Source organism: Topomyia yanbarensis, chromosome 2, assembly GCF_030247195.1.
Source record: "Topomyia yanbarensis strain Yona2022 chromosome 2, ASM3024719v1, whole genome shotgun sequence".
In the NCBI taxonomy this organism is placed as follows: domain Eukaryota; kingdom Metazoa; phylum Arthropoda; class Insecta; order Diptera; family Culicidae; genus Topomyia; species Topomyia yanbarensis.
Window position 1 is genome coordinate 465184647 of NC_080671.1, and position 25721 is coordinate 465210367.

General features: G+C 37.7%; 2 protein-coding genes across 10 annotated transcripts in view; one reads left to right on the forward strand and one right to left on the reverse strand.

The window, feature by feature from the left end:
* The window catches only part of LOC131686117 (uncharacterized), a 280208-nt gene that overhangs the window by 92058 nt on the left and 162429 nt on the right, over window positions 1–25721 (reverse strand). The window lies entirely within an intron of this gene.
* The window catches only part of LOC131686114 (muscle-specific protein 300 kDa), a 113822-nt gene that overhangs the window by 77084 nt on the left and 11017 nt on the right, over window positions 1–25721 (forward strand). For 5 of the 6 annotated variants that reach the window (XM_058970268.1, XM_058970265.1, XM_058970266.1 and 2 more), the window contains 4 exons: window positions 727–15147; window positions 19032–19139; window positions 19198–19359; window positions 19422–25703. In XM_058970268.1, coding sequence (XP_058826251.1) covers window positions 727–15147; window positions 19032–19139; window positions 19198–19359; window positions 19422–25703 — 20973 coding nt within the window. Of the gene's footprint in view, window positions 1–726; window positions 15148–19031; window positions 19140–19197; window positions 19360–19421; window positions 25704–25721 lie in introns of those variants that run through there. The other variant, XM_058970270.1, reaches the window with a different exon arrangement.

A 25721-nucleotide genomic window follows, 5' to 3' on the forward strand; every position in this document is an offset into this window, starting at 1 on the left:
CCAATATCACCAATTTAGAAAATTCCTTACTTCATTCATGGCTCAGCATCAAAACCTCAATTTTTCACATTATATGTCCTTATATCACAAATATCATTCACGGATATTGCGCTTTCTAGCACCCACTTTTATCACTCTCCGAATATATTATATACCTTCACACTATTGCTGTAGATCTGAGGCTAATAAGGTGAAATCTAAAGTATTTATTTATTGTTTCCGTTTCTTTTTTACTGTCCAACTAATAATCCAATCCAACTAATAATTATAAACCCATATAAATGTATTTCACGTTCAATAAAAAATAATGAAAACATATTTCATCATCCAATAAATGGCTTAAAATGGTTTCTCTGCTTCGCAAAATTCAATGTTGTATAACTGACTGCGCGCATCAAATTGGGACCTTTGTTCGGAACTAAAAAATCCTTTCAGGAATGTCGTGATCGTATACGTGCTTTGCAATCACATCTAAATCAAATAAACGCCAAAATTAAACTGCTGCTGCAACGGGGTGCTCCCGAATGACGTTGCCCTTCGCTTTCATTCGACCGACTTAATTTAGATAAGAAATATTCTTAGGACTACGTGTTTCATATCATATCATATTTCTCTTAAATGTCTGAATACAAAACTAGTCATTTCAAATCAGTTACATACACGTATTGCTTATTTCACCACGTCCCCATAATTTCCGAACAATAAATTGCAAATTCCCACCATCAGGAACCGCCGTTTGTTTGGAACCAAGTTTCTAATGAGGAAACTCAACAACAACTATCTCAGCACCTAATGTATACCACACAACAACCGGAAGTAACACATATTCAAAATATGGAATGTTCAACACAATCAATACCGTCATTTCCCACATGTGTTACTAATAGTGCTAGCATATCCAATAGAGCAACGAAACAGGTAGCACCAGAAATGAAACAGGTAGCGCCAGAAAGTTCCAACCGGTCAAGCATTTGGAACACCTCCGATCTTACATATGCTGAAGTTGTTGCTGGTCTACGTAAACAGCATCAAACGCATTATCAACTACCAACCCGTACCACTAAACAAGTGTCAACCGAAAATAACCAAAATCCCGTACTGACCGTTCTGAGCCAAAAGGACAAGCGCACAGAAGAATCGGCCCCTTGCTCATACAACAACTCTTTGAAGTTCGATATTCCTGATGACAATTACAGAACCGGCGTGAAATCCTTAAAATCCAACCCCAGAGACAAACCTAAACGTGTTAAAAAAGCCTTAAATATTCCGAAACAAGCTGAACCACAAAAACGTGAATCTGAACAGGATACTTTTTCAAAAACAGTTTCTGACAATACAATGCGTGATTCCGAATATCAGAAAAATTTGAAAGAAACCGTGATCGTAGGCAATGATTTCTCTCAAACAAGCGTTTACGAGAATCATTCAAATAAATCTTACGCGGAAGTGGTTAAGAAACTCAGTGCAGGTAATACCCATTCTACGCATAAGTACGTTCAGAAGCCAACAGATAGTGAGTTAGGTGTCGAAAAATCCGAAATTAGTGAGTTCACAACATATGGCGGGCCAACCGTTTCCACTAGGGATTCATTTATTTCAAAAAGTCGTAGGCAACGCAAACCAAAATATCAACATATTTCTGAACCTAGTTTGACTTCTAAACAAATGACAGTTTCACAATCAAAATCTTCTATTGTTGTTGTTTCGAACAATGACGAAAAGATCTCTCGTGACGACGTAGTTAGCAAAAAGACCACTCGTGACGACATACCTCGAATATCCCCTGAAACAAGAAAAACGAATGATCCTAGCAATGAGCCCAGAAAACAAAAGAAGAAGAAGAAAAAGTTTGGGAAATCTGATCAACAAGTGGAAGTTCATATTGGTAATAAGTCTAACGTTACCATATCGCCAGCCAGCGTAGTGTCAGATATAAATATAACAAACGCAGTTGATTTGTCGCAACAAGATTCTGACAAATTACATAATGTAGGAGAATATCCAGTTGTCGAAGAAGACACACAACTTTTGCCAGATCCAATGGTATCACCTGAGCAGAACGATTGCATAATTCAAAAGAGTGAAAGTAATCCAACACCGTCACTAAATCTTGTGACATCTTCTGACAAAGAAGATCCCCCAATGTTAGATCCTGTTACCCCAATGGAAAACCTAGATCAACACAGTATCACAAGCACAAGAAATGACAATGCGAAACAAAACGCTAAAAAGACTAAAAGAACAAAAATTGATAGGTTCGAAAAAATTCGCAAGTCAAATTCATTAAAGATTGTAGCTTTATTAGAGTGTGAAAGCAAACAATTTGAAAGAGAGTTATCTGACTGTCAGCTAGTACCAGAAATACAACCATACGCACATAACGAATCGATAAATGTGATTAAACAGCAACAATCTACCTCAGAAACCTGTTGCGGAAGCCCAGCGGCTGATTTATCGATTCCAACAAAAGATATTGCGAATCCAGACGATATAACGACTGAACCAAATCCAAATAATGGATTTAAAAGCAATCTTGTATTTGAGGAGTATGACTTCATGTGTCCAACAGAACAGAAAACAGTTACCATAGAAAATATTGACAACGCTCGAAGTAATAGCTCCTCTTTCGAAATAACTGAACAAGACTCACCAGCTGACATAGACACACCTCAAAACACTAACGATACCGAGCATTTGAAGCCTGACAACACATCAACAACATCAGTTCTAAATTCCAATGAATCCAGTTTAAAATCGAATTCCACTCCGCAGCAGTATGTACACTCCAACGGAAGCGATCCAAACGGTTCAAAAATGGTGATGATCAATAAACATTGGCGTGATCACCGTCAAAAAATTTCGATGATTACTCACGAAGAGTATCTATTGAAACCAATAAATCATATAAAGTTAGAGCTTCCGATGATAACATTTGAAACGAATGTTAGTGAAACTGAACAGTTTCTGATAAATGCTCAGTTAGATGAAGCAGAAATGCATACTGAAATCGCAAAAAGCTTAGACACAAAGTATGACGAAGAAATGCAATTAGCCACTGAAATATCAGTAGTGGATTCTTCAACTAGCGAACCGTTTCATACTAACTTGATAGGAGTGGTTTCAGATCCTGCTTCAGATATAGTTTCAAATACTGACAACAAAACATCTAAACCCGATACGATGAGTACCGAGATTGTCCTTCCAAGCAATGATGAAAATAAAACAACAAACCTACAACAAGATGCATTTAAAACTGCTACATCTACAGTTACATTTAAAACAACAACGATTATGTTCGAAAGCTCGACCGAACAGCAAATGATTGATGAATATTATACTAATCCAGTTTCTATTGAGGAAATAATAGAACCGCGCGCCGAGAATGTGCAGCCATTCCAAGCTGAAGAACCATCAACCGAAATTGAAACGAACGTTGATTTTCCAAATATCTCAAAAGATTCTTCTCCATCAACCGATATCAATAAAAACTCCACATCTGTTGATGACCAGCACAAAACAGTTACTATAATTCACACAAGCTCTATTTTGCACGATGCACTTAAAAGTGTCGAACTCCCAGAGACTATTAAAATCAGTACCTGTGATATTGGATTCGTACAACATGAGAAAGAGAAAACTTTTTCTCCAATTCAAGAGTCTGAGAAACTTGTGATCGAAAACAAGACAGTGCCATCAATGATAAACCAAACCGTTACAGGTTGTGATATTCCAATTCAAAATTTCGAGGCAAATGCTCAGAATCCTTATGAAACCCATTATGTTTCTGGAGAGAGTCAAATGATACAGCATTTAAGCACTGAACTAGAGCCTTCCAACGAAGCACTTCTGGTAGAAATACGAGAAGAATCAAACCAACAAGAGGAGAGTAAGACTACACAATTAATTGATGCTGGAAGTGATTCCCCAGAATCGTTGCAACTTCCAGAGACTGCTTCATATTCACCGCAAATGGTGCCAGATGAAGTCAATGACGAGGAGACAGCTTTAATTGCTCTCAGAGAAACATCATTCGAACAAGACTTACCTTCGCTGATAACTGTCACTGAATCTGCGCAGCCTTCGAATATTGAAATTTTACCAGAGATTGAATCTAGTTTCGAGCAAACATCATCAGAACCGCAGCAAATCTACGAGGAGGAAGTTCAAAGTTCTGTATCACAGCCTAATAAAGAGATTAAAGATTTGCAAGATAACATTGAAAACCAAACCAAAAACCTACAGATACAGGAAATGGAACTTCCAAAGGATACAATTACTGATGAGGAGAACGTTTTGATCGCTCATAGAGAAACATCTCTCAAACAAGATTTGAATCTACCAAACATAGCGACCGAATCAGATCAACCTAAAAATGATGAAATTCTTCCAGCGACTGAATCTAGTTCCCTGAAAACGTTGACAGAAAATCAGCAAATAAACGCCAGTTTTGTAGACCTAATGCAGACATATGATATTTCTAAGGAGACTGATGAAAGAGATTTATTGCTGGAAAATAATGATATATGTATTACTTCAACTAAAGACTGTACTGACAATGAAATGCGATACTTATCGACTATTGATATAACAATAACTGACGATACATTGATAGAAGATTCATCAGGGTTGAGACCTGGACCTGCCGAGGAACATGAAAGTACCGAAGCTAATGTTTCTGAGTCAGTAGTTTATAAAGCAATCAACGACTCAATATCAGAGTCAAACGATAAAATTCAGGTCATAGGATATGTCGAAATGAGTGGCAAATTCGGCGAAACCAAGAACGATGAAAGTAATGATATCAAGGAGTCATCTAACGTTGTGGCCAAGCCGGAAAACTATGAAATTCTAAACAACACTTGCTATACTTATTGGAAATACCATGATGCAGAAATGATGTATTACAGACACTTCCCATTACCATCTGAGAAAACAGGTGAACAAGCATTAACAATAACGGAGCCTGAATCAAAGTTCCTGGAAACGTTAACTGACCAACAACAAACAAATGAAGAAGTAGATCAAAGAGCAGTTGAGTTGATTCACGAAACTGCATTGTATATAAAAAATAAGAGGGACGAACTAGTTGAAAATCAAGAAGATACCTCAGATTCCACAATTGTTTCCCAAGTAACCCCGGCTAAGGTCACTGATGAGGAAACCGTTTTAATTGCCTTCAGAAAAGCATCAGACGATCAAGATTCAATCCCATCGAATATGGTCACCGAACCTGAATCTAGTTCCCTACTACTTCCCCCAGATCAACAACCAATAAACGCAAATCAAGGCGCACAGGAGTTAGAGAATTCAGATAAAGTAATTACCACAGGACAAACTTCAGATGAAGTCTATGATACAGAGCCTACGTCAAGTACCCACGAAGAACCCTGTAATACGAAAAATTTGATCAACTCGATTATATTACGGGCATCAGAAAAGCTTACTACTGATGAAATCCTACCAGAAAATGAATCCAATTCTCCACAAACGGTGACAGATGAAGTCAATGATGAGGAGGCTGCTTTAACTGCACTCAGAGAAACGTCATTCGAACAAGATTTGTTATCGGTGAAAACAGCCGCTGAATCTGAGCAGTCTTCAAATGATGAAATTCTGCCAGAGTTTGAATCTAGTTGGCTGGAATCGTCGACAGAAGACTCACAAATCAACGATTACGCAGTCCAAGGACCTTGTATACAAAAGGATGTAGAAGCGGAAGATTTGCGAGAAAGCATTATCGAACACCAACCGCGGGAAATAGAATGTCTGAATGAAGTAATTGCAGTCCGAGAAACCCCAGACGAAATCACTGACGAGGAAAAGATTTTGATCGCACTCAGAGAAATTTCATTTAAACAGGAAAGTGAACATATATTCCAAGGGGCGGAAATCCTACCGAGTACTGAATCTAGTCCCCCTCAAACGTCGACAGAAGTGGTCATTGATGAGGAAGTGGCTTTAACTGCTCTTAGGAAAACGTCATTTGAAGAAGATACAGTATCGGTGAATATAGTCGCTGAATTTGAGCAGTCTTCAAATGGTGAAATTCTGCCAGAGTTAAAATCTAGTTGCCTGGAAACGTCGGCAGAAGACCGGCAAACCGATGTTGATGAAATCCAAGCACCTTTCATACAAAAGGATGAAGAGGCGGGAGCTTTGCAAGATAATATTACACGCCTAATCGAACATCTACCGCAGGAAAAAGAATGTCTAAAGGAAGAAATTGAACTGACAGAAACCCCAGATGAAATAACTGATGAGGAGAAAACTTTAATCTCACTCAGAGAAATATCCCTCAAACAAATTGAAGCTCAAGAACCTTTTATACAGAAGGATGAGGAAGCGGAAGATTTGAAAGATAAAATTACAAGCCTAATCGAACATCAACCGCAGGAAATAGAATGTCTAAAGGAAGCAATTGAACTCACAGACACCCCAGATGAAATCACTGATGAGGAGAAGACTTTAATCTCACTCAGAGAAATATCTCTCAAACAAAATGAAGATCAAGCAGCCTTTATACAACAGGACGAGGAAGAGAAAGATTTGCAAGATAGTATTACGAATCTAATCAAACATCAACCGCAGGAAATTGGAAGTCTGAATGAAGCAATTGAACTCACAGAAACTTTAGATGAAATAAATAATGAGGAGAAGACTTTAATCTCACTCAGAGAAATATCTCTCAAGCAAGACAGTGACCATACAATCCAAGGGGCGGAAATCTTACTGGATAATGAATCTAGTCTTCCGCAAACCTCTACAAATGAGGTCAATGATGAGGAAACTGCTTCAACTATTCTCAAGGAAACGTCATTCGGAGAAGATTCGTTAGTCGCAGAATCTGAGCAGTCTTTACATGATGAAACTCTGCCAGAGTTTGAATCTAGCTGCCTGAAAACGATAACAGAAGACCAGCAAACGAACGATGACGAATACCTCCAAAGACCTGGCGTACAAAAGGATGAAGAGGCTGAAGATTTGCAAGCCCTAACCGAAAATGAACGACTAGATATAGAATGTCCGAATGAAACAATTGCACCCCAAGAAACCCCAGATGAAATCACTGATGAGGAGAAGACCCTAATCTCACTCAGAGAAATATCCTTCAAAGAAGACAATACACATATGATCCAAGAGGCGCAAATCCTACCGGATATTGAATCTACGTCATCGGAAACGGGGACAGATGAGGTCAATGAAGGGCTGGGGGCTGCTCTCAGGGAAACGTCATTTGAACAAGATTCGTTATCGGTGATGATAGTCGCTGAATCTGAGCAATCTTCAAATGATGAAATTCTGCCTGAGCATGAATCTAGTTGTCTGGAAACGTCAACGGATCATCAGAAAATCAATGTTGATGAAGTCCAAGCACCTTTTATACAAAAGGATAAAGAAGTGGAAGATTTGCATGATAATATTACAAACCTAATCGAACATCAACCGTGGAAAATACAACGTCTGGAAGCAATTGAGCTCACTGAAACTTCAGATGAAATTACAGATGAGGAGAAGACTTTAATTTCACTCAGAGAAATATCCTTCAAACAAGACTCTGAATATACAATCCAACGGACGGAAATTCTACGGGATACTGAATCTATCCCCCCGCAAACGTCGACAGATGAAGTCAATGACGAGGAAGTTGTTTTGACTGTTCTCAAGGAAACGTCATTTGAAGAGTTTGAATCTAGTTGCCTGGAAACGTCGACAGAAGGCCCGCAAATGAACGATGACGCAGTCCAAAGACCTTGTATACAAAAGAATGAAGAGGTCCTGACCGAAAACCAGCCACGAGAAATAGAATATCTGAAGGAAACAATTTTACCCCGAGAAACCCCAGATGAAACCACCGATGAAGAGAAGGCTTTAATCGCACTCAGAGAAACATCCTCCGAACAAGATAAAGAAATTGCTTCTCAACCAAGCCTAGATGTAATAACTGACAAGGAGATTGCTTCAATTATCCGCAGAGAACCATCATTTGAACAAGAATTGTTCTCAACAACGTCAGTCACTGCATCAAAACAGCCTGAATATGATGAAATTCTGCCACCGTCTGAAGATCAGCATAAAATTATTCACGAGGTAGACCAAAGACCACTTACGCATACTGACGAAAACCTGCCAGAAACCCAATATAGTTCTCCAAAAACGTTGACAGCCCAACAGGACGATCAAATAGAGCAAAGACTTGATGTACAGACTCACGAAATTACAATGCACGACTTGAAAGATAATAGTGATAATCTAACGAACAATCAAGCAGTACAAGAGGTAGATAATTCAAATGGAACAATTACATCTCAACGAATCCCGGATGATCCAGAACTGATTTCATCAACTATAGGAACTAAAGCAGAGAAGCTTACGGATGATGAAATTCTACCAGAGCGTGAATCTAGTATTCTGCCAACAAAACCTGTTGTACGGACTGACGAATCAGCATCTCCTCGCACCCCAGAGGAAGTCAAGCACGAAGAGATTACTTTAATTGCCCTTAGAGAGGCAAAAGGTGAACTAGAATCTGAATCGATTTCCCAGCAAACATCAACAGACCAGCAGCTTATCAACCGGGAGAAAGTTCAAATCCCTGTTGTACAAGAGACACGGTCAATCGAAGGTCTAAATGAAACAGTTACATACCAACAAGTTCCAGATGTCATAAATAATGAGGAGATTGCTTTTATCACTGTCATTGAAACACCATTCAAACAAGATTTGGTTCTACAAGAAATAGGCGCTGAATCAGAACAGTCTAAGAATGAAGAAATATTGCCCGAGACTGAATCTAATGCCTTACAAACGTGGACGAATGAAGTCCAACAACAAATAACCTACAAGATAAGTCAAACACTTATTGTACAGACTGAAGAAACGGTTTCGGATGTAGAAGCTAGCAATGAAGATCCACACAATCCAGAAGAAATAATTACATCTCAACGGATCTTAGATGCACTCAATGATGAGGAAATTGCGTCCAGTGCCCTTAACGAACCCTTATACGAGATGGATATAATCACATCAAAAATAGTCATCGACACAAAGCATCCTCCGGAATTTGAATCTAGTTCACTGCAATCATCGACACATGAAATCAAAGACGAGTCTGTAATCGCTCTCAAAGACACATTATTCGATCCAGATTTGATCTCATCTACGATAGACAATAAATCAGAGACACCTACAAATGTCGAAATGATACCAGAATTTGAATCTAATGTCCCGACAACGTCAGCAAACCCGCAGCAAGTAATTGATGTACAGATCGACGAAACAGTTTCGGATTTGAATTATATCAGTCAAAGTCTTGCGAACAACGAAAAATCACAGAAGCCACAAATTTTAACTGAAGCACAAGTTGAAATTAATGACGAGGAGACTGCTTTAATTGACCACAGAGAAACTTCATTCCAAAAAGATCGGCTCTCGGCAATGATAAGTGAACCTGAGCAGAGTTCAAATTATGATATTCTGCCAGAGTGTGAATCGAGTACGCTGCAAACGTCGGTAGATCAACAGCAAATCCATTATGTGGTAGTCCAAGATCCTGTTGTACAGATTGATGAAAATGCTGTGGAAGATAACATTGATAAACTAACAGAATGTCTGGACAATTCAGAGAGAACAATTCAATTTGAACGAATTACAGATACAATCAATGATGAGAAAACTGCTTCGAGTGCCTTGAATGAATCCATGAACGAGAAAGATATAGCCACTTTAGAAATAGTCATCCACGAGATACATCCCAAGGATGAAATTCTCCCAGAGGCTGAAACTTGTTCCCTGCAAAGGTTGACAGAAGAATTCAATGACGCGGAGACTGTTTCCATTTCACACAAGGACGCATCATCTGATCCAGATTTAATCCCATTAACGATAGATGCGGAATCAGTGAAACCTAAAGATGAAGAAACCATAACAGAGCTTGAACCTATCCGCCTGCAAATGTCAACAGACCAACAGCCAATAATCGACGAGGTAGACCACAGACATATTGTACAGACGGACGAAACAGCAGATTCGAGCAATATAAGTGAAAATCTAATGGAAAACCAAGAAATAGGGAAATCACAATATTCAGATGGAATCCAAGATGAAGTCAATGACGAGGAGACTGTTTTAATGGCTCTCAGAGAAACCACATTCCAAATTGATTTGAAATCAGTGGTCATAGGTTTTGAATCTGAGCAGAGTACAAATAATGAAGTCCTATCGGAATCGGAATCATGTCCCCTCCAAACGTCAACAGACCACGAAGAGGAAGCCAGACAAACTGATGAAAATTCAAAAGATAACATTAGAAACCTAACCGAAAACCCAGAGAGTGTTTTCATCGAACCCAATGAAACATCAAAACAAGATTTGAACTCAATAAAGATCAACACTGAATCAGAACAGTATAACAATGATAAAATTCTGCAACCGACTGAATTCAGTTCCAGGCAAACGTCAGAAAATGAGCGAATAATTGACGAGATAGAAAAAACACTTGTACAGACTAATGAAATACGGTCGGAATTGAGAGATAACATAGAATCTAAATCTCAACAAACCCCTGATAAAATAACTGATGAGGAGACTGCACTAAATGCTCTTACAGAAATATCACTTGGACCAAATTTGAACCCATCGGAAATCGTAATTGACGCAAAGCAGCCAACAAATGATGAGATCAATATAAAATTAGAAACTACTACCCAACAAACGTCAACAGACCAGAAGAAGATCAAGGATGTCGAAATTCAAAGTCCAGTTGGGCAAGCTGATAAAATAGCTGCTGATTTGAAAGATATCAGTAAAATTTTAATGGAAAACCGAGAGGCTCTGGTAATAGAATATATGGATGAAAAAATTTCAAACCTTCAAATCCCAGACGAAGTTAATGATGAAGAAATCGTTATATCAGATATTGTTATTGAGTCACATGATGAATTCCTACCAGAACATGAATCTGCTTTACAGACTGACGAAGCCGTAGTATCTATTTCATTTGAACGATTCTCTGATGAAGTAAAAACCGAAGAGGAACTTTTAATTGCCCTCAGAGAAGCATCGTACGAGCAAGATTTGATTCCATCGAACATAGTCATCGAAGAGCAGCCAACGGTTGATAAAATTCTGCCAGAAACTGAATATGGTACCCAGCCGATGTCAACAGAACAGCAGCAAATCAAGAATGCCGAGATTCAAAGCTCAGTAGTACAGACTGATAAAACAGCTGTGGTTTCGACTGAAAGCAGTGAACATTCAGTGGACAACCGAGAGGCACGGGAAGTAGAATGCATGGATGAATCAAATTCAAACCGTCGAATCAATGATGAGGAAACTTCATTCATCACTCACAGGGAACCATTATTCGAACGAGATTTGATCGTATCAAAGATAATCATTGTAGCAGAGCAACCTAAGAGTGATGAAGTTGTGTCTGAGTCCGAATCCAGTTGTATAAAACAATCAGTTGACCAAAAGCAAATGAATGATGAGGAAGCTCAGAGACCTGTTGAAATCACTGATGCAACAGCTGCAGATTTGAGAGATAACTTAATGGAAACCCAAGAGGAAGCTGCTTTGATCGCTCTCCGAGAAACATCCCTCGAACAAGATTTAATCATTTCAAAGGTAGCCACTGAATCAGAGCCTACAAATGATGAATTACCGCCAGAAGATGAATCTAGTCGCCAGCTAATAAATAATGAAGTAGACCCCATACCTATTTTACAGACTGACGAGACTGTTTCAGACAAGAAAGACAAGAGAGAACATTTAATGGATAATCAAGAGACACAAGCTGTAGGGTATCTAGTTGAATCAATTGCATTTGAACAATACCCCGATGAAATAAACGATGAGGAGAAAGTTTTAATTGCCCTCCGTGAAGCATCGTACGAGCAAGATTTGATTCAATCAAAAATAGCCATCGAATCAGAGCAACCAACGATTGACAACATTCTACCAGAGACTGAACATGGAACCCAGCAAACGGTGACAAACCTGCAACAAATCCAGGATGTCGAAATTCAAAGTCCTGTTGTACAGACTGATGAAACAGTTGCAGATTTGAATGACAATAACGAAAACTTGATGGAAAATCGACAGATACGGGTAATAGATGGAATGAATGAAAAAATTGCAAACCTTCAACTCCCAGATGAAGTCAATGATGAGGAAACTGCTTTGATTGCTCTTAGAGAAACATCATTCGAACAAGATTTGATCGTATCAAAGATAGTCACTGAGTCAGAGCAACCTACAAATGATGGAATTCTGCCAGAGCCTGAATCAAGTTACATACAAACACCTGTTGTACAGACTGATGTAACAGTTGCAGATTGGAGTGATGACAGTGGAAAATTAATGAAAACCAAAGAGGAAACTGCTTTGATCGGACTCAGAGAAACAACCCTCGTACCAGATTTGATCAATCCAATGATAGTCAATGAATCAGAGCACCCTGCAAATGATGAATTCCTGTCAGAGGATTCTAGTTGCCAGCAAACTTTACCAGTCCAACAACAAATAAGTAATGAAGTAGACCACAGACACATTTTACAGACTGACAAGACCGTTTTAAACATACAATATAACAGAGAATATTCAATGGATAACCAAGAAGCGCGAGCCGTAGTAGGTCTAGAAGAAACAATTTCATTTGATCGATCCCCTGATAAAGTAATAGACGAGGAGACAGTTTTAATAGCCCTCAGAGAAGCATCGTACGAGCAAGATTTGTTTCCATCAAATATAGTCATCGAATCAGAGCTGCCAACAGATAACATTCTGTCAGAGACTGAATCTAGTACCCAGCAACCGTCAACAGACCAGCAGCAAATCAAGAACGCCGAAATGATAAGACCAGGTGTACAGACTGATGAAACATCTGTAGATTTGCAAGATGACGCCGAAAAATTAATAGAAAACCTAGAGACACAAGTAGTAGAATGTATGGGTGAAACAACGGCATACAGTCAAATCGCAGATGAAATTGAAGAAGAAGAACCTGCTCTGATTGCTCTCCGAGAAACATCCTTCGAGCAAGATTTGATTATGTCGAAGTTAATCGAATCAGAGCATCCTACAAATGATGAACTTCTGGCTGACACTGAATGCAGTACTCCACAAGCATTTGTTGACCATCAGCGAATAATCAATACGGTAGACCAAATTCCTGTTGAACTGACTGTTGATTTGAAAAATAATAATGAAATTCGAAAGGAAAACCAAGAAGCGCAAGAGTCAGAAATTTCAGATGAAATAATTGCATCTCTACCAGTTGAGGTGACTGATGAGGAGACTGCCATAGTTATCCTCAGAGTAACATCATTCGAACCTGATTTGATAATCGCTGAACCAGCTCAGTCTATTAGTGATGAAATCTCGACAGAGTCAAACTTGTCAACATACAAGCAACAAATCAACGATGATAATATTCAAATACATGTTGCACAAATTAATGAAGATAATAGTGAGAATCTGATGGGTAACCAAGAATCGCGGGAGATAATGTATCTTGATAAAACTATTACATCCCCAGATGAAAGCAATGACGAAGAAACTACTTTGATTGCTCTCAGAGCAGCATCATTCGAACAAGACTTGATCCCAGATGAAAGCAGTAGCGAAGAGACTATTTTAAATGTTCTCAAAGCAACACCGACTGTGATTGATTTAGACAATGCATCAAATTATGAATCTATTAGTCTACAAGCGACAACATACCAGCAGCTGATCACCGATGAATTAGACCAAATACCTGTTGCACCTGTTGACGAAACACCGTCGAATTTGCATAATATCAGTGAAAATCGAATAGAAAACCCAGAAGTATTAGAGACACAAAGTTCAGATGGAACAATTTCATCACAACAAACACCAAATGTAATTAAAGACATGGACAACACTTTTATTGATCAGAAAGATGCATCATTGCAACAAGACTCGATCCCATCAACGGTAGTTACTGCATCGTTGGAGTCTTCGAATGATGACTACGAAACCATTCCGATAACTGAATCATTGGATTCTTGTAGCACTCGCGAAATGTTTGGTACGATGAAATATGAGCAAGAAAATAATATTTCTACTAATTATTGGCAATACCGTGATGCTGAAAAGATGTATTACCATCACTTTGGATCTTCTTCTGAGAATACGGGGCAATCAACCATTTGTGATCTTCCATTGCCAATCAATCAAAATGATACTGATTTCACCTATGAGTATTATGAAAATGAACAAGATATGGTCGCAATTGAAGAGCTTGAAATACCGCTTAGCGACTATTATGATTACTGGACATATCACGATTTTGAAAAGAAGAATTTCCAGTACGTTTCGGTCCCCACGCACAAAACTGTTGATACACAAATGGCAGAACAAGAAGATTCTGCTAATATCGATGTTTGTCAGAAAGTCGAAGGAATTAACCAAACAGCTATTGGAGTTACGAGTGACAGTACACCTCATCAAAGTACTCTCACAATAGACGTTGAAAAAAGTTATCTCAACTTAAATCTAGATGAAGAATTGACTGGTTCTCAGATCACTTCAGAAAAGGAAAAGATTAGAACGGATTCAACTGAACTGGGATTGTCAAATGAAATAACACAGGTTGATCAGAATCGTAGGTGTACAGGAATACAAGGAATTCAAAAACCTGCAACTTTATCGGATTCTGATAAATCAGAAGTTGATGTTGAAGAAGATCACAGAAAAAACGTACACTTGTGTAATTTGGTAGAAGATAGATATTGGTTTGATAAACCGGTTTACGACAGTGCTGAAAAACAATATCATATGTTGAACACTCAAGTACGTGATAGTTCTCCAGCAGTATCTCTGATAGAAGGTGTAGATATGGATTTGCAGCATCTAAGTGAAAATATTTCCGTATACAAAGCCGACAGTCAGTCTGAAACATTTACCGACAAAATATTGCCAGATTCACAGCTATGCTCAGCAAATACTAACCAGCTAACGGAATGCTCAAACAACTCCTTGCCACTAATTTCCTCCTATCCTGAATGCACAAATCCTTTATCCGATACCAGAATTTCCGAAGACCCAAATCCGATAGGTTCAACAAGCAACGTAGTACCAAGTAATTCCAATGATAATGTAGCTGGTTGCACAATGAGTAAACAGGTGACGTTGGTTTCGATGTTATTTTTTTGTGTTTGCATCTAACTAATCGCAATAGAATGTAGCTTGTACAACATACTAAACATTACCATACAGAACCTTGCATCATCCAAGCATTTCATACATATATATCCAAATCCTTAGAATATGTTTACGGTAGTTCACTTTTAGCTTATTCCCAGTATATGATGATAAAAGAAAATGGAGAAATGTGCAAGAAGTAAACAACATCTGTATCGTTCGATGCAGTAAAACAGGAATGATAACGGAATTAAGGAATGATTCTTGAAGTAGGATCACTTACACACCAATTCTCTTCTAAAAATTTCCAAAGCTGAAAAAGATAGGGTTTTAAATTTTATACATACAGGAATGTAAAGGAATAACACAGTAATATTCGGGATATTCGTGAAGCACGCTCATGACTTTGGATTTTCAATTAGGTGAAGAAAGCCTAAAGCAGAAACCTGCTGAGTTTTGGTATAAAACAAATTTTCAAAATGTTTCTTAGAAAACATTTATTGTTTAGAGAACATGAACACATCTGAACCATACGTACTATATGTCAAAAATTTCAACAAATACAATCTTGTTGGATCGTGTATCTAATTTTTACGTTGCTTCATTAATGTTTCTTAGGTTGAACAGAATGATTTCGTATACGCCATCAGTTCATTTCTAATTCAATGGAATTGTTTCCACGAAAATAAGATGATCCCACTGTATTGATATCAAAGGCATAAATTATAATAATTATTAAGTGGTTATGTACGAATGGACCCGAAACGTTCGGGGATCCTTATATTTTTTTATAAGTTGTTCAAGGTTTATTACATCGAACTAAAGCATGACTGGTTTGTTTCAAAAAGTTTAACAAAATGAAACTTCAACAAACGTTGCTATTTTTAACATCCCATTACGGTGGAGGGGTGAAAATGGTACTTTTTTCAAATTTGTTGTGGCGTTATGGAGAGTGCTAGTATATTCATTCAATTTCCTAAAAAGAATGCTATAACATTATTTTCTCAAAACTTTATTGCAAAGCTCTGAGAATTGAACGAGTGACAGTAAATCTCCGGATGCGCCTTGTTGAAAACTTGTTTTGCGGTGCACATCATAACTGAAAATCTACTGGACCAATCGTTTTGAAATTTTGCACAATTTTTCGTAAAAAGTCGATATGGGATTTCTATTCTATTCTAACCTTTTCACAGCCAATAACGGCAAGCATTCTGGAAAACCCTGCAGTTATTCTTCAGTGTTTTTCTTTTCAATAGTGATCTTTGCAACGTACTATAATATGTCACAAATATTACAACGACCAGATCAGTTTAAAGCTTTGAGAAGGATGGTACTAGGACAACCGTGCCGACCGTTTCAGTATAAAGAGAGGATTGGTAAATCGTTGGACTTATCTAAGAAGGTTACTGTCACTCCTTTGGTCTTAACTTCCTGGGATAGGCACGAAGATATTTACACCTTTTGCTCTGGATAATGAGTCCAGGTTATAGTCTGTCACCCACCGAAGTACGATGGGTAATGAGCTAAAATTAAACACCAGTCGAAAATAAAAACCCGTTCCTTGGTATCTAACGGGGAAATTAAATAGATTAAAATGTGTTGGGTGGCAGCTGCGCTAGTGTGTGATTTCGCTTTAGAGGCAGAGTGCGATTGTACAATTGGGCCAAGAGTTGCAGGTTCGAATTCTGCCTCTGGAGAGATTTTTTCACATAAGTGCTTTCACTTTACTCACCATTTCGATCTGTTTTCCCCATTGGAAACATCAAAAAGACTCAAAAAATGATGTTCTCGCTATGACTCCGAGCTTAAACAACTTATTTTTCCCCTATAACTCCGAGCTTAAACAACTTATTCATAAAACTCAATGTCAAATTACTAGCAGTTTAGGTTACTGTTTGTACAATTTTCTTACGATTTTGAAATATCACCAGTATAGGATCTGATGACGGTTTATACATTAGGTTTCATAAAAACGAGTCAACTCAAAAAGAACTGAACACGATAAAATTGAGTTTAGTTACGTTGGGTTTATATCACACTTAACAAAATTGATTATAATATGATAACACGATAATATGATCATTTCATAACACGATTATATCATATCGTCGTGAAATGATAATATCAATACCACGCAATGTTTTTGGGAGAAATCTATTTTCTTAGCCAATTTATAAAAAATCAGGAAAAATATTCTTCCTCTGGTCCAGTTCTTGCCTGTACTAATATCTCATAAACTCATAAACTCTTATCGAATATACTTAATTATCGGAAACATTTGCGTGTAACAAGTACACTTTTGTACGTACCCCTAAAATGCCTATGTCTATTCAGCCATATTTATGGAAGGGACTTAGGCATTTTAGGGGTACAATAAATTTACATTAGGCCATGACTGTATAACTACCATCTTCATAAATTGTTGGTTGGTTAACGATGAATATTACTAAGGGAAAGGTCTACTATACAAGATAGAAATATTCGAGTTTTGAATTCTTTTAATTGTTAGATAAATTATATAATAACATACCACAACAATTTTAGAAATCAAATTGAAATACTTCGAAAATGTAGTATCAAACGCAAAGGAGCGCCAAACAACTACGATCATATTGACGAAGGTGAGATATTTTCAAATTCAAACTTTTTATGTTTTTCAAATTTATATGAAAACATACTTAAAATTCAAAGCTCGGTGGTGGTGGCAAGAGGAAACTCTTGCAAAATATAATCGCGAAAAGCAGCAATTTTAGGTCTTCTGAAGCATATCACCTTCTTAACAGCGCGTTTGAGTTAGTGAGAACCATAAATGTACGGAAGCCAACAAATAAAAAGATTCCAACGCATGAACATTTCAATATGCATCTGAACGAATTCGTTTTGAAATTGAAGAGGATTGCTATAAATCGAAGATTATTTAGGTGTGTTATCTTACATCCGTCCCGAACTTTTGACGGCATTGATTAGCTTTTTTTTGTTTCTTATGAAATACTCGACCGACTTATGTATGTGCACTTTTTTCAGTTTCTTTGGATGATTTAATAGCAGTGCTTCGCAAAGCATTACTATGCCAATATTCCCGGATTTAATTTTGAAATTGTTGCAATCATTTGAATTCAGTTATTGAAGTAAGAACAATGTGAATGTACAATGTTAAACGTGTTGACTTCGATCAAATTCAAATTTCTGAATGAGTCTATGGAATCTATGTACTGGGAAGATTTCATACCTGAACTACCTTGAAACCAAAAGATAAGCATCAACCCCGCTATGTACATTTAGCTTTTATTGCATTAAATATTTGGAACATTATTATTAATCCATCTTTGATTTCAGCTTTTCATATTAAAAATATATAACAATTAGTGTAATGAATGTTTGCCACTTTTAAACTTATTAATTCAAATTAATAGTTTACAAGTGGCAGGCATATACTCTCATATAATATATTTTGTTTCGCTTCATTATCGGTGTACAGTGCCTTGCCATATTATTAGATTATTGTTAATATTTTTCGATATATCTTTCGATTCGATTTCGATAGGATATATCGTTTAGCTATTGAAACGATAATCGTTGAAAAAATATATCAAAATCAATCATAAGTTTGATAAAACAAGAAATATTGAGGAATACATAACAAGCATACAACGAAAAGAATGATTTCTCAGATTTTGTTCAGTGATATGGCAAGTGACTGTACAATTGTGATGTCATTCCCCAAATCAATAGTGTTGAATATTCAAATTACCATAACAGAATATACATACGCAATACTTTCACTTTCATTAAATACTGCATGTTTTATTCCGAATTCTATTTAACAAAAGATAATTTAATAACATTTTGTTTCCGTAATCGAATAGACACTTACTGATAGCGTGGAAAATATTTTGGAATCGCTGTTGTCCGCTGAAATAAAGATGAACAACTTGCCGTATGATAACATTAATGATTTAATTAAAGGACTACAGGTTTGCTCTTCCGCTTAATGATATATGGCTCTATACGACATAATGATCAATATTTCAGATTCTAATTGAAAACTTGGCTGATTATAAGCAGCAAAACCAAGCTATCACGGTGTCACTTCCTCAGAATGCAGACAGCCGGGTGAAAGAATCCATACAACTAATCGATCAACGCATTGATTTCCTACGTCAAAGAGCACACGAAGGATTGGAAAAAATACAGGTGGGATATTTGGATCTATCAACAAAATTTGCGTCATCGATATTTGTTTATTCCTTTTTCAGAATTCATTGAAAATAAGAGAACAGCGGAAGGCTGAAGTGCGTTCGTATTATCAACTGTTGGAGGAAATCGAAAACTGGTTGTCCTCGGAATCTATTCAACTTTCTGATATAGACGAAAGGTATTCAGAACATGACTTAAAACCAATGCTAGAACAAAATCAAATAAAGCTCAAAAATCTTCGGGAAAAAGAGATTCAGTCCCTCAATATGTATTTGAAAACTGAAGAATACATAAAATATGCAGACGTACATGATAAAACATCCGTATTACGAGAAAATCTAGGAATTTTAAACAGAACAATCCGAGAGAAGGCTCTGATATTAGAAGACAACATACAACGCATAAAAGCCATTTTAGAACCATCAGACAATCTAAAAGTGGATAATGAAGTACAAACCAGTCCTCCCTCTTCTATGGATGCCATGAGGACAGCTCCCACTACAGCCAGCCTTCAGAATACATCATCGCAGACTCAAAGTGATCGACTAACGGATAACATTCTTATTATACAATCTGTATCTGATGGCAGAGAAACGGTGCAAATTTCAAACGTATCCGGATCGGCCTTTATAGGATCTGCGAGTGATGTAATTGTTGAAGCAAAATACACACAGCACATACCCGGAGAAAGTACTAAGTCGTCTGAATTGCTTCTGAAAAACATACCTTCAGAATTTGAAACAACTTTCGTGGAGCCAGATGAGAGCACAACTGAAATTATCGTTGAAAAAGATGGGTCAAAGAAAATAATTCTTAAAAAAGTAGTTTTACCGGTAGAGTCGATAGACTCTTGTGAATCGACGAAAGCTACCATTACTACTTCAGTTGGACCAGAAATGCATTTAGTCGAAGTTGAAGGCAAGGTAGAGGAACTGTATAGCGAACCAGTCGTCTCCAGCGATGTCAATGATGCTCAAAATGTAGTTGAGCAAATTTTAGGCGATATTCAGCAAAAGGTCGTTGCCATATCGGAGGTAGAACTAGCTGAAATCCCGGAAAAACCAACAGAAAAATCTCAGGTATTAGAATCCGTTGCACTAAAAGTAGATTTGCTCGCTTCTGTTGTTGAATCACCAACTAGTACTGTATTTAGTATGCAAGATACATCTGACTCGAGCGAAAAACTTACCGAAACGCATTGTTCCTATAAACCAGAAAGTACTGACAAGGCTGTAACGAGTGTGAGTGAAATATGGCCACCTTCCAACTTATTAGTTACATCCGAAAACGCACCTTCACGGATATCTGAGAAATCACCATATGTGCCTACCGATGTGGTCGAAATAACAACACAAGAAGGTTTACCAGAAGCAGATGACGTTTGGCCTTATAATTTAGATATCGGATCAAGTAGTGTTAAGTTAGAAAAACTACCAACCGATTTAGCGATGTTAACACCAAGTGATAAAAAAGAAACGAGACTTCAGTCGTATGTCGAAGAAGCGGATTTGATGGTAGATACCGTAAACATTGAAACATCCGAATATATAACTACAAGTGATAATCAAGTGCTATTTAAAACTACGGAGGAAGGAGATAGTGAAGAAATAAAAACTGAAACGATATTTGGCGAATCGGTTTGTGACACGCCTGCGAAAGAAAAAGTTGAACCGTCAAGTGATGAAATGGTAACCCAAATTCCTGTAACAGAGTTGCAAGAGGTACAGTTAGCTGAAAAACCTAGTGAGAACATTGAGATTACTGGTACTGAAGAAGTGAGCTGCTTCGTTGCAGAACATGATCCAACACTAGAATCAGACTCGATAACAAATTCAGGAAAGGACTATCAGATGACAGGACTAAGTGAAGTTGAACCGTCAAGTGATAAAATGATAACCCAATTCCCTGTAACAGAGTTGCAAGAAGTGCAGTTAGATGAAAAACCTACTGAAAACATTGAGATTACTGGTACTGAAGAAGTGAGCTGCGCCGTTACAGAACATGATCTAGAAAAGGGCACTCAGCTAGTAGTACTAAGTGAAGCAGTGGATGAAAATATTGCAGATGAGCGAAAACTTGAAGTTCAAGTTTCATCTTCCAAAGAATCTCAAGGAGTGCTGAAACTTAGCATGAACATAAATTCTTCCGATGCTAATAAAATTAATGTGAGCCTCATAGAAATAGCATCAAACGATACAAAAACCGAACCTCCAAAAAGCGAAGCGATAACAGAAACTCAACTACAGGTTGAAAAAATAGAGGGACTAAGTGAAATAGATGTTGACCAGGGGTATGAGGCTGACAAAGCAACTACCCTAGAAGGTGAACCAGAAATAGATGATTCCCAGAAGAAAAAGAAGCGAAGGAAGAAGAAACACAAACCAGATACCAATAAACCAGAAAATCTTGACATTGAAAATTTAATGTCAAAACAGTTAAACGTTGATCTTGGAGAAGGTCTTGCAACATTTGATAAAGAATCAGAACCAAAATCGGCACCTATACATTATGAAGAAAAAGATTATGAAGAATTACAGCGGAGCGTTTTCAACTCAGAAGAAGTACTGCCTATCATCCAGGAGAAGATAGTCTTACCAATGGAAATAGTAGAAACCATTTATGTTGAGGATGTACATCAACAAACAACTCCTGTACATGTTGCGGCATTGGAAGATGACATAGACCAAGAAATTGCTCAGATAACGTCTGACAAATTATTAGTCTCGATTGATGTGGATCAAAAATCTATGCAAACATCACCCGAGCCGGATGTAGTGAAAACCTCTCATCAAACTTCTCCTATTATGCTACCTAGTTTAGAAATTGATACGAAAGAAGTCCAAACATTTGTCAACGTGTTGGAAATTGACACACAAACCGTGGATTCGAAACCTGCTGACCAGAAGGAACATGAAGTCCAAACTGAGCTTTTTGATGATGTGGAAGAAGAAAACATCTTACCCACTGTAAAATATGATTGTACTGACTCAGCGAATCAAACTGACGTTAGAGGTACGGCGGAAGCAGAAATACAAACAGCGGAGAACGTTGAAGAGATAATCGACCCAATAATTACCAACATTGTCCATGTAGCAATAAGCGAAGATGTTTCGTCCAAACGACAATCCACTCAAACAAGCCCAGTTGATTTTAGAGAACCACAAATTCACCAGGAGTCAGATAATGTAATCATAACACACCATGAGGGCATGCAAACCGTTGAAACGGAAGTTCTAGATGCGTATATTGGAACAGAAAGCGATGTCAAGGACGGAACGACATCACCTGCGCCATATACCCGGGCGGAAGTGGAAATCCAAACCAGCAGAGAAAAAGATGCTACAAGCAATGATGAAATTGTCATGAACCTTGCACCAGAAGTTCATAGCATAGACACCCAAACCAAGCAACTGGATACCAGCGATAATCAGGTTCAAACGACCCCGGTGAAGAGCAGTGGTGGTAGCGAAACTACGACGATCGGTACTCAAGCCAGCAGTATTGATGATCAACCAAGCGATGGTGTCAAGAAGAGCCGAAAACGAAAGTCCAAGAAAGAACAAACTTTGCCCATTGAAGTGGAAATAAGCACGCAAATAGTTTTGCCAGGTACTCACTTTGAACCCATTGAAAAATCAACAACCAAAACATTACTAGCGGAAACCAACCTTGACCCCAACAATGAACTCGATCTGCGCATTCAGATGGAAATCGAAGCACCGAACAAGGATAATTCCTACTGCAACATGAACGATATGATTCCCGAAGATAAAATGTGGACAATTAGTTTGTCGGACTACTTTTCCATTGTAAAATCGCAGAAAAGTTTTGCTGATAATAATTTAGTGCCATGGAGGGAAACTGCGAAAATTATTCATTACAAACATACAATACCAAAGACTGAATCATCACAGTATTCCAAAATAACAACTACCATGACTAGTGTAGAAGATTGTGCAGAAGATTTTCTAGAACTTGATGATACATTGAATAATTTACAGTTCAGTTCAAATGACAGTGAACATCACAAAGTTCTATTTGGGATCCTGGAAGCTATCAATCTACAAATGGAAGAAATACACGATCATTTGAGCACACAAGTTGATCTATGTGACCCTAATCGTATGAAGCTATACCAAGTGTATAACATGAAGTTGAATTACCTACTTAAATATATGGATCGTATAATGCAATATCTCCACGACAGTGACATGAAAAACGCTTCAGACATATTAGATTGCTTCACCAACACAATGCAAAATATTGAAAATATGCAACAAAATATTGTTGAACTGGAAGATGCTGGGCAAGAACATATTCAGCGACAAAATGGACTTTTAGATTTGTTCTATTCCATCCAAGTGGAGTTGAACATGTTAGAGGAACGACTTATTAACGTTGGTCCAAACGAGACGCTCTCAATAATGGAAAAATTGATAACTCTAGAGGATATTGAAAATCAAAACAAGCAGTGCCTAATAAAATTGGATAATGTGTTTAACGAATTTCGCAGATGCAATACAAATCCAGTTGATAATCAAATGCTAGCTAACTTGGAAAGTCTTGGGCAAACATCACACAGATTGGAGAATAATATCGTTTTAGAACGAAATAAGCTACACCAGTTAAACAGTTTGGCTGAAGAGTACGAACAAACATTACTGGATTTCAATGAAATTTCTGCAGCGGCAGAGAAATTTATCGACAATGAAATTGTAACAAACAGTTTGGAAGAGCTCCAGGAAGAGATGCAGCGATATCGAAAGTTTTTCGTCAATCTGAACCACTGTAAAATGATTCTAGAATCACTAGAGTCAAACTTGGATCCTATCACACGTACGAAGCATGCACAGTTGCATTCCACGCTTTATCGCAAGACTAGTTCCATTCTCGAACGAGCAGTAGATAGGGCGGCTAAACTGGCACAAGCGGCATCCAAATGGACCATATATGAAAAGGATATGCGTGAAGAAAGTCAATGGTTACAAGTAGCACAGCAACGGGTCCCAGATTTACAAAATGTGTCTTCCGAAGATTTCGAACAGTATATTGCATTGTACGAATCATTGAACCATGATATTCTTCATCATCATATTAAAATGAAGCAACACTGCGAAATCGCAAGAAAAATGCAGGAATTAATCACTGCTCCAATCTTGGTCAAAGATAGTAACGAGGCACTGATGATCATAGTACGCTTGAGAGAAGAAGTGTCACTGTACCTCAATATGCTGATCAAATTCAAGACTCACTGGCGGCAATACAATACCTGTGCAGGCAAACTTGGAGATTGGATTCGTTCATGTCAGAGGATACTGAATGAGATAAGCATTCCTGCAAACCTGATGGATACTCCCGTAGAAGATATGCGAAGGTTTTGGGAAATTAAGGCTCAGTATGAAGTATTGAACAATAAGGTATACGGGAGCACGTGTGATTCGTTTGATCATGCACTTTCCACCATTCACATTGGAGATGAACAATTGCAGCGACAACTGAACGATCAATTAATGGAGGATTGGATGGGTGTTTCACGTGGCATTTCCATTATACAACAACATATTTTCGAATCAATGAAGACTGACGCAACACCACCTAAAGACAAAATTGCTTTCATAGAACATGAACTGCAAGATATTGCGAGTGTGTTTAATAACACAAAAGGCGTACTCAAAAATCAGGACGATATCTATGCATATATCGAAAAAATGCAAATGCTACGGACACGTATTCATTTGATCGACACCGAACTAGGACAAATCGCGCTGACACTGGAATGTAGTATAGACAAGATAGGTGAACTATTTGAAACTTCAAGACATCTTTCGCTACAAGTAAATGAAGAACACGAGGCTGCCGAGGTATTCTATAAACATTTAGAAGACATCGAGACTGGTATCAAAGAACAGGAGAAACGTTTTCTTGAAATGTCCAACATTTTAGATGAGTTCTCCACGCATATCAACGGAAAACGACAAGATGTTGAAAAATCACTTGAGCATTGTAGATCTTGTCAAGTAAATCTAAGTAACTCTTGGAATGAGATTATGAAGCTCAGACAAATGCTTCATACATTGCCAATGAATTTGAAAGTGTCAGTATCACCCGTACAAACTGAACGAGACTTATCTGTACTCCAGAACATTCACGACGATCTGGAACAGAAATGTCAAAACTACATTTCCCAGTTGCAGAACAGATTGACATTATGGAACAAGTTCTACCGTCAACTAGAAATGATCCAGGATCACGTACACGAAACGGAGTTTATGATGGAATTACTGAAGGTGCAAGAAAGTGCAGATTATAACCGTCTGTTGAAAGCCACTGAACGACTAGACGTACGTTAAAATAGAAAA